At 58.6% G+C, this 10,000-nt stretch overlaps 1 protein-coding gene across 1 annotated transcript in view; it reads left to right on the top strand.

The window, feature by feature from the left end:
- The window catches only part of LOC144490789 (uncharacterized), a gene marked incomplete at its 5' end in the record, with an annotated part of 25,175 nt that overhangs the window by 2,213 nt on the left and 12,962 nt on the right, over positions 1–10,000 (top strand). The window contains 3 exons of the mRNA XM_078208490.1: positions 1–17; positions 3,563–3,750; positions 6,529–6,730. The exon at positions 1–17 is cut by the window's left edge and continues 82 nt beyond it. Of these exons, the coding sequence (XP_078064616.1) occupies positions 1–17; positions 3,563–3,750; positions 6,529–6,730 (407 nt within the window). The remainder of the gene's footprint in view (positions 18–3,562; positions 3,751–6,528; positions 6,731–10,000) is intronic.

The following is a 10,000-nucleotide window of genomic DNA, read 5'->3' on the forward strand; positions in this document are numbered from 1 at the left end:
GCAACACGGCGAGACAGGTTAGAGCGGCTAGACAGCAACCCCCCGTCTGGACCCCTGTATGACCCTCCCCCCCCCCCCCTCCCCCCCCCGGTCTGGACCCCTGTCTGACCATCCCCCCCACCAGGGGCCCGTCTGCCCCCCTCCGTCTGCACCCCCACCCCATCTATCCCCCTCCCCCTCCGCCTCCCTTCTCCCCCCACTCCCAGTCTCCCCCCTCCCCCTCCCCTCTCCCCCCACTCCCACTCTCCCCTCTCCCCCCACTCCCAGTCTCCCCTCTCCCCCCACTCCCAGTCTCCCCCCTCCCCCTCCCTCTCCTCTCTCCCCCCAGTCCCAGTCTCCCCTCTCCCCCCACTCTCAGTCTCCCCTCTCCCCCCACTCCCAGTCTCCCCTCTCCAGTCTCCCCCTCCCAGTCTCCCCCCTCCACCTACTCCCAGTCTCCCCCCTCCCCCTCCCCTCTCCTCTCTCCCCCCAGTCCCAGTCTCCCCTCTCCCCCCACTCCCAGTCTCCCCTCTCCCAGTCTCCCCCCTCCCAGTCTCCCCCCTCCCCCACTCCCAGTCTCACCCCTCCCCTCTCCCCCCAGTCCCAGTCTCCCCCCTCCCCCACTCCCAGTCTCACCCCTCCCCTCTCCCCCCACTCCCAGTCCCCCCCCCCTCTCCCCCTACTCCCAGTCTCCCCCCTCCCCCTCCCCTCTCCTCTCTCCCCCCAGTCCCAGTCTCCCCTCTCCCCCCACTCCCAGTCTCCCCTCTCCCAGTCTCCCCCCTCCCAGTCTCCCCCCTCCCCCACTCCCAGTCTCACCCCTCCCCTCTCCCCCCACTCCCAGTCTCCGCCCTCCCCTCCTTCAGTCTCCCCCCTCCCCTCTCCCCCCACTCCCAGTCTCCCCCCTCCCCTCTCCCCCCTCCCCTCTCCCCCCAGTCCCAGTCTCCCCCCCCCCCCCGGTCTGGACCCCTGTCTGACCATCCCCCCCACCAGGGGCCCGTCTGCCCCCTCCGTCTGCACCCCACCCCCATCTATCCCCCTCCCCCTCCGCCTCCCTTCTCCCCCCACTCCCAGTCTCCCCCCTCCCCCTCCCCTCTCCCCCCACTCCCACTCTCCCCTCTCCCCCCACTCCCAGTCTCCCCTCTCCCCCCACTCCCAGTCTCCCCCCTCCCCCTCCCCTCTCCTCTCTCCCCCCAGTCCCAGTCTCCCCTCTCCCCCCACTCTCAGTCTCCCCTCTCCCCCCACTCCCAGTCTCCCCTCTCCAGTCTCCCCCCTCCCAGTCTCCCCCCTCCACCTACTCCCAGTCTCCCCCCTCCCCCTCCCCTCTCCTCTCTCCCCCCAGTCCCAGTCTCCCCTCTCCCCCCACTCCCAGTCTCCCCCTCTCCCAGTCTCCCCCCTCCCAGTCTCCCCCCTCCCCCACTCCCAGTCTCACCCCTCCCCTCTCCCCCCAGTCCCAGTCTCCCCCCTCCCCCACTCCCAGTCTCACCCCTCCCCTCTCCCCCCACTCCCAGTCCCCCCCCCCCTCTCCCCCTACTCCCAGTCTCCCCCCTCCCCCTCCCCTCTCCTCTCTCCCCCCAGTCCCAGTCTCCCCTCTCCCCCCACTCCCAGTCTCCCCTCTCCCAGTCTCCCCCCTCCCAGTCTCCCCCTCCCCCACTCCCAGTCTCACCCCTCCCCTCTCCCCCCACTCCCAGTCTCCGCCCTCCCCTCCTTCAGTCTCCCCCCTCCCCTCTCCCCCCACTCCCAGTCTCCCCCCTCCCCTCTCCCCCCTCCCCTCTCCCCCCAGTCCCAGTCTCCCCCCTCCCCCTCCCCCTCCCCCACTCCCAGTCTCCCCCCTCCCCTCTCCCCCCAGTCCCAGTCTCCCCCTCCCCCCACTCCCAGTCTCCCCCTCCCCTCTCCCAGTCTCCCCCTCCCCTCTCCCCCCACTCCCAGTCTCCCCCCTCCCCTCTCCCCCCACTCCGAGTCTCCCCCCTCCCCCTCCCCCTCTCCCCCACTCCCCCTCCCCTCTCCCCCCACTCCCAGTCTCCCCCCCCCTCCCCTCTCCCCCTCCCCTCTCCCCCCACTCCCAGTCTCCCCCCTCCCCCCACTCCCAGTCTCCCCCCTCCCCCTCCCCTCTCCCCCCTCCCCTCTCCCCCCACTCCCAGTCTCCCCCTCCCCCCACTCCCAGTCTCCCCCCTCCCCCCACTCCCAGTCTCCCCCCCTCCCCCTCCCCTCTCCCCCCACTCCCAGTGTCCCCCCTCCCCCTCCCCTCTCTCCCCACTCCCAGTCTCCCCCCCTCCCTTTCCCCCTGCTCCCAGTCTCCTGCCTCCCCCTCTCCCCCCACTCCCAGTCTATCCCCTACCCCCCCCACTCCCAGTCTCCCCCCACTCCCAGTCTCCCCCCCCCACTCCCAGTGTTACCCCCACTCCACCTCCCCCTCTCTCCCCACTCCCCAGTCTTCCCCCCCCCACTCCCAGTGTACCCCACTCCACCTCCCCTCTCCCCCCACTCCCCAGTCTCCCCCTCTCTCTCTCTGTCTCTCTCCGCCCTCCCTCTCTCTCTCTGTCTGTCTCTCTCTCTGTCTCTCTCTGTCTCTCTGTCTCTGTCACTCTCTCTCTCTCTGACTCTACCTCTGTCTCTCTCTGTCTGTCTCTCTCTGTGCCTCTCTCTCTGTCTCCCTCACTGTCTCTCTGTCCTCTCACTCTCTGTCCCTGTCTCTGTCTCTCTCTGTCTCTGTCCCTCTCTGTCTCTCTCTGTCTCTCACTCTCTCTCTGTCTCTCTCTGTCCTCTCACTCTCTGTCCCTGTCTCTGTCTCTCTCTGTCTCTGTCCCTCTCTGTCTCTCTCTGTCTCTCTCTCTCTCTCTCTGTCTCTCTCTGTCTCTGTCTCTCTCCCCGTCTCTCTCTGTCTCTCTCTGTCTCTCTCTCTGTCTCTCACTCTCTCTGTCTCTCACTCTCGCTCTGTCTCTCTCTCTCTCTGACTCTACCTCTGTCTCTCTCTGTCTCTCTCTCTCTGTGCCTCTCTCTCTCTGTCTCCCTCACTGTCTCTCTGTCCTCTCACTCTCTGTCCCTGGCTCTCTCTCTCTGTCTCTGTCTCTCTCTGTCTCTGTCCCTCTCTGTCCCTCTCTGTCTCTCTCTGTCTCTCTGTCTCTCTCTCTGTCTCTCTCTCTCTCTCTGTCCTTCTCTGTCTCCCTCACTGTCTCTCTCTCTCTCTCTGTCTCTCTCCCTCTGTCTCTCTCCCCCTGTCTCTCTCTCTCTCTCTGTCTCTCTCTGTCTCCCTCACTGTCTCTCTCTCTCTCTCTGTCTCTCTCCCTCTGTCTCTCTCCCCCTGTCTCTCTCTCTCTCTCTCTCCCTCTCTCTGTGTCTCTCTCTCTCCCTCTGTCTCTCTCTGTCTCTCGCTCTGTCTCTCTCTCTCTCTCTTCTTCCCCCCCTCTCTCTCTCTCTTCTTCCCCCACTCTGTCTCTCTATCCCGGTTGTCAACCTCTCTCTCCTTCCCATCTCTCTCTCTCTCCCAGTCTTTCTCTCTCTCCTTTCTCCCTATCACCCTCTCCCAGTGGATTATCCGACCCCTATCGCTCTGCCGGTTCGACATTCCGGTGTGTTTTTGGTGCAGCAGTGAGCGAGGCTTGCCGGGACAGCGGTCCGTCTGGAGAATCCCGACTGGCCGGTCCGAAAGGACGGGATACGGAGACCGACGGCCGCGGATCGGCAGGGTCGGATATCCTCAGCCGGAGCGAGGCAGACAAGGAGCGCCGGAGAATCCTCGTGCCCCCAACAACCCGGATACCGGGGATGGAAAAGGTGGGAATCCCGGCTTCATGGGGTCCGGGTTAATGGGGTTAATCTCTGGGTTAATGGGGGTTAATCTCTGGGTTAATGGGGTTAATCTCTGGGTTAATGGGGGCTAATCTCTGGGTTAATGGGGGATAATCTCCGGGTTAATGGGGGATAATCTCTGGGTTAATGGGGGATAATCTCCGGGTTAATGGGGGATAATCTCTGGGTTAATGGGGTTAATCTCTGGGTTAATGGGGGATAATCTCTGGGTTAATGGGGGATAATCTCTGGGTTAATGGGGGCTAATCTCTGGGTTAATGGGGGATAATCTCTGGGTTAATGGGGGATAATCTCTGGGTTAATGGGGGATAATCTCCGGGTTAATGGGGGATAATCTCCGGGTTAATGGGGGATAATCCCTGGGTTAATGGGGTTAATCTCTGGGTTAATGGGGGATAATCTCTGGGTTAATGGGGGATAATCTCTGAGTTAATGGGGGCTAATCTCTGGGTTAATGGGGGATAATCTCTGGGTTAATGGGGTTAATCACCAGGTTAATGGGGGATAATCTCTGGGTTAATGGGGGATAATCTCTGGGTTAATGGGGGATAATCTCTGGGTTAATGGGGGATAATCTCTGGGTTAATGGGGTTAATCTCTGGGTTAATGGGGGATAATCTCTGGGTTAATGGGGGATAATCTCTGGGTTAATGGGGTTAATCTCTGGGTTAATGGGGGCTAATCTCTGGGTTAATGGGGGATAATCTCTGGGTTAATGGGGTTAATCTCTGGGTTAATGGGGGATAATCTCCGGGTTAATGGGGGATAATCTCTGGGTTAATGGGGTTAATCTCTGGGTTAATGGGGGATAATCTCTGGATTAATGGGGGATAATCTCTGGGTTAATGGGGGCTAATCTCTGGGTTAATGGGGGATAATCTCTGGGTTAATGGGGTTAATCACCAGGTTAATGGGGGATAATCTCTGGGTTAATGGGGGATAATCTCTGGGTTAATGGGGGATAATCTCTGGGTTAATGGGGGATAATCTCTGGGTTAATGGGGTTAATCTCTGGGTTAATGGGGGATAATCTCTGGGTTAATGGGGGATAATCTCTGGGTTAATGGGGTTAATCTCTGGGTTAATGGGGGCTAATCTCTGGGTTAATGGGGGATAATCTCTGGGTTAATGGGGTTAATCTCTGGGTTAATGGGGGATAATCTCCGGGTTAATGGGGGATAATCTCTGGGTTAATGGGGTTAATCTCTGGGTTAATGGGGGATAATCTCTGGATTAATGGGGGATAATCTCTGGGTTAATGGGGGCTAATCTCTGGGTTAATGGGGGATAATCTCCGGGTTAATGGGGGATAATCTCCGGGTTAATGGGGGATAATCCCTGGGTTAATGGGGTTAATCTCTGGGTTAATGGGGGATAATCTCTGGGTTAATGGGGGATAATCTCTGGGTTAATGGGGGCTAATCTCTGGGTTAATGGGGGATAATCTCCGGGTTAATGGGGGATAATCTCTGGGTTAATGGGGTTAATCTCTGGGTTAATGGGGGATAATCTCCGGGTTAATGGGGGATAATCTCTGGGTTAATGGGGGTTAATCTCTGGGTTAATGGGGGATAATCTCTGGGTTAATGGGGTTAATCTCTGGGTTAATGGGGGATAATCTCTGGGTTAATGGGGGATAATCTCTGGGTTAATGGGGTTAATCTCTGGGTTAATGGGGGATAATCTCTGGGTTAATGGGGGATAATCTCTGGGTTAATGGGGATAATCTCCGGGTTAATGGGGGATAATCCCTGGGTTAATGGGGTTAATCTCCGGGTTAATGGGGGATAATCTCTGGGTTAATGGGGTTAATCTCTGGGTTAATGGGGGATAATCTCTGGGTTAATGGGGTTAATCTCTGGGTTAATGGGGGATAATCTCTGGGTTAATGGGGTTAATCTCTGGGTTAATGGGGTTAATCTCTGGGTTAATGGGGGATAATCTCTGGGTTAATGGGGTTAATCTCTGGGTTAATGGGGTTAATCTCTGGGTTAATGGGGGATAATCTCTGGATTAATGGGGGATAATCTCTGGGTTAATGGGGGATAATCTCTGGGTTAATGGGGGTTAATCTCTGGGTTAATGGGGGATAATCTCTGGGTTAATGGGGGATAATCTCTGGGTTAATGGGATTGGCTCGAGGAACGATCCTAACGGAATCGGGGACACCCCATTCGCTGATGTTGGGTCAATGGGATCAACGTTTAATGTGAATTGACTGGATGTTAACTGGTTGACTTTGTTCATCCCTGACCCCTGACCCCTGAACCCTTGCCCCCTGAACCCTGATGCCTGAATCCTCACCCTGAACCCGCACCCCTGAACCCTCGCCCCCTGAACCCTCGCCCCCTGAACCCTCGCCCCCTGAACCCTCACCCCTGAACCCTCGCCCCCTGAACCCTCGCCCCCTGAACCCTCGCCCCCTGAACCCTCGCCCCCTGAACCCTCGCCCCTTGAAATCTCGCTTCCTGAACCTTCGTCCCCTGAACCCTCGCCCCCCCCGAACCATCGCCCCCAAACCCTCGGCCCCGAAACTTCACCCCCTGAAAACTCGCCCCTGAACCTCGCCCCCTGAACCCTCGCCCCCTGAACCCTCGCCCCCTGAACCCTTGCCCCCTGAACCCTCGCCCCCTGAACCCTCGCCCCCTGAACCCTCACCCCCTGAACCCTCACCCCCTGAACCCTCACCCCCTGAACCCTCACCCATGAACCCTCACCCCTGACCCCCGACCCCTCATGCAGAGGCCACGAGACCGGCTTCCAGCAAGCCCCCTGCCCCCTCCCCCTCCCCCGGCGGAGTGGAAACCACGGCTGGAGGAAGAGGTGGAGGAGGAGGAGGAGGAGGAGGAGGGGGGGACGAGGGAATCCCCTCCCCCCGCGATGGGGCCGCCAGCGGACGGGGAGACGACGGAGGGAGACGGGGCCGCACTGTCCGAGGCTACAGGTGAGACACGCTCAAGAGATTGGGGGGTGGAGGGGGGAGGGTCGTTCATCTCCTTGTGGGATCTTGCTATGCGCGTACGGGCAGCCATTCCCCCGACGTTACGACAGTGACCGTTCTTCCCAAATACACCAACCCCTACACCCCCTCCCTATCTCTGTAACCCCCTCCTGCCCCCTACAACCCTCCCTATCTCTGTAACCCCCTCCAGCCCCTACACCCCCTCCCTATCTCTGTAACCTCCTCCAACCCCCTACACCCCTCCCTATCTCTGTAACCTCCTCCAGCCCCTACACCCCCTCCCTATCTCTGTAACCTCCTCCAGCCCCCTACACCCCCTCCCTATCTCTGTAACCTCCTCCAGCCCCCTACACCCCCTCCCTATCTCTGTAACCCCCTCCAGTCCCCTACACCCCCTCCCTATCTCTGTAACCTCCTCCAGCCCCCTACACCCCCTCCCTATCTCTGTAACCTCCTCCAGCCCCCTACACCCCCTCCCTATCTCTGTAACCTCCTCCAACCCCCTACACCCCTCCCTATCTCTGTAACCTCCTCCAGCCCCCTACACCCCCTCCCTATCTCTGTAACCTCCTCCAACCCCCTACACACCCTCCCTATCTCTGTAATCTCCGCCAGCCCCCTACACCCCTCCCTATCTCTGTAACCTCCTCCAGCCCCTACACCCCCTCCCTATCTCTGTAACCTCCTCCAGCCCCCTACACCCCCTCCCTATCTCTGTAACCTCCTCCAGCCCCCTACACACCCTCCCTATCTCTGTAACCTCCTCCAGCCCCCTACACCCCCTCCCTATCTCTGTAACCTCCTCCAGCCTCCTACACCCCCTCCCTATCTCTGTAACCTCCTCCAGCCCCTACACCCCTCCCTATCTCTGTAACCTCCTCCAGCTCCCTACACGCCCTCCCTATCTCTGTAACCTCCTCCAGCCCCTACACCCCTCCCTATCTCTGTAACCTCCTCCAGCTCCGACATCCCCTCCCTATCTCTGTAACCTCCTCCAGCTCCCTACACGCCCTCCCTATCTCTGTAACCTCCTCCAGTCCCCTACACCCCTCCCTATCTCTGTAACCTCCTCCAGCCCCTACAACCCTCCCTATCTCTGTAACCTCCTCCAGCCCCTACACCCCCTCCCTATCTCTGTAACCTCCTCCAGCCCCTACACCCCTCCCTATCTCTGTAACCTCCTCCAGCCCCCTACACCCCCTCCCTATCTCTGTAACCCCCTCCAGCCCCCTACAACCCTCCCTATCTCTGTAACCTCCTCCTGCCCCCTACAACCCTCCTTATCTCTGTAACCTCCTCCAGCCCCTACACCCCCTCCCTATCTCTGTAACCTCCTCCAGCCCCCTACACCCCCTCCCTATCTCTGTAACCCCCTCCTGTCCCCTACAACCCTCCCTATCTCTGTAACCTCCTCCAGCCCCTACACCCCCTCCCTATCTCTGTAACCTCCTCCAGCCCCCTACACGCCCTCCCTATCTCTGTAACCTCCTCCAGCCCCCTACACCCCCTCCCTATCTCTGTAACCTCCTCCAGCTCCCTACAGTCCCTCCCTATCTCTGTAACCTCCTCCAGCCCCTACACCCCCTCCCTATCTCCAGTCCCTCCCTATCTCTGTAACCTCCTCCAGCCCCTACACCCCCTCCCTAGGGAACAGGGACAGCCCGGGAAATTACCGACCGGTGAGTCTAACCTCAGTGGTTGGTAAGTTGATGGAGAGGATCCTGAGAGACAGGATTTATGATCATCTAGAGAAGTTTAGTATGATCAAAAGTAGTCAGCACGGCTTTGTCAGGGGCAGGTCGTGCCTTACGAGCCTGGTTGAGTTCTTTGAAAATGTGACCAAGCACATTGACGAAGGAAGAGCGGTGGATGTGGTCTATATGGACTTCAGCAAGGCGTTCGATAAGGTCCCCCATGCAAGACTTCTTGAGAAATGAGAGGGCATGGGATCCAAGGGCTGTTGCCTTGTGGATCCAGAACTGGCTTGCCTGCAGAAGGCAGAGAGTGGCTGTGGAGGGGTCTTTCTCTGCATGGAGGTCAGTGACCAGTGGAGTGCCCCAGGGATCTGTTCTGGGACCCTTGCTGTTTGTCATTTTCATAAATGACCTGGATGAGGAAGTGGAGGGATGGGTTGGTAAGTTTGCTGACGACACCAAGGTAGGTGGTGTTGTGGATAGTTTGGAGGGATGTCAGAAGTTGCAGCGAGACATAGATAGAATGCAAGACTGGGCGGAGAAGTGGCAGATGGACTTCAACCCGGATAAGTGTGTAGTGATCCATTTTGGCAGATCCAATGGGATGGAGCAGCAGTATAAAATGAAGGGTACCATTCTTAGCAGTGTAGAGGATCAGAAGGACCTTGGGGTCCGGGTCCATAGGACTCTTAAATCGGCCTCGCAGGTGGAGGATGCGGTCAAGAAGGCGTATGGCGTACTAGCCTTCATTAATCGAGGGATTGAGTTTAGGAGTCGGGAGATAATGCTGCAGCTTTATAGGACCCTGGTTAGACCCCACTTGGAGTACTGCGCGCAGTTCTGGTCACCTCATTACAGGAAAGATGTTGAAGCCATTGAAAGGGTGCAGAGGAGATTTACAAGGATGTTGCCTGGATTGGGGGGCATGCCTTATGAGGATAGGTTGAGGGAGCTTGGTCTCTTCTCCCTGGAGAGACGAAGGATGAGAGGTGACCTGATAGAGGTTTACAAGATGTTGAGGGGTCTGGATAGGGTAGACTCTCAGAGGCTATTTCCAAGGGCTGAAATGGTTGCTACGAGAGGACACAGGTTTAAGGTGCTGGGGGGTAGGTACAGGGGGGATGTCAGGGGTAAGTTTTTCACTCAGAGGGTGGTGGGTGAGTGGAATCGGCTGACGTCGGTGGTGGTGGAGGCAAACTCGTTGGGGTCTTTTAAGAGACTTCTGGATGAGTACATGGGATTTAATGGGATTGAGGGCTATAGATAGGCCTAGAGGTGGGGATGTGATCGGCGCAACTTGTGGGCCGAAGGGCCTGTTTGTGCTGTGGCTTTCTATGTTCTATGTTCTATCTCTGTAACCTCCTCCAGCCCCTACACCCCCTCCCTATCTCTGTAACCTCCTCCAGCCCCCTACACCCCCTCTCTATCTCTGTAACCTCCTCCAGCCCCCTACACCCCCTCCCTATCTCTGTAACCCCCTCCAGTCCCCACACCTCTCCCTATCTCTGTAACCTCCCTCCAACCCCCTACACCCCCTCCCTATCTCTGTAACCTCCTC

Source organism: Mustelus asterias, unplaced genomic scaffold, assembly GCF_964213995.1.
Source record: "Mustelus asterias unplaced genomic scaffold, sMusAst1.hap1.1 HAP1_SCAFFOLD_3801, whole genome shotgun sequence".
NCBI classification, from domain to species: domain Eukaryota; kingdom Metazoa; phylum Chordata; class Chondrichthyes; order Carcharhiniformes; family Triakidae; genus Mustelus; species Mustelus asterias.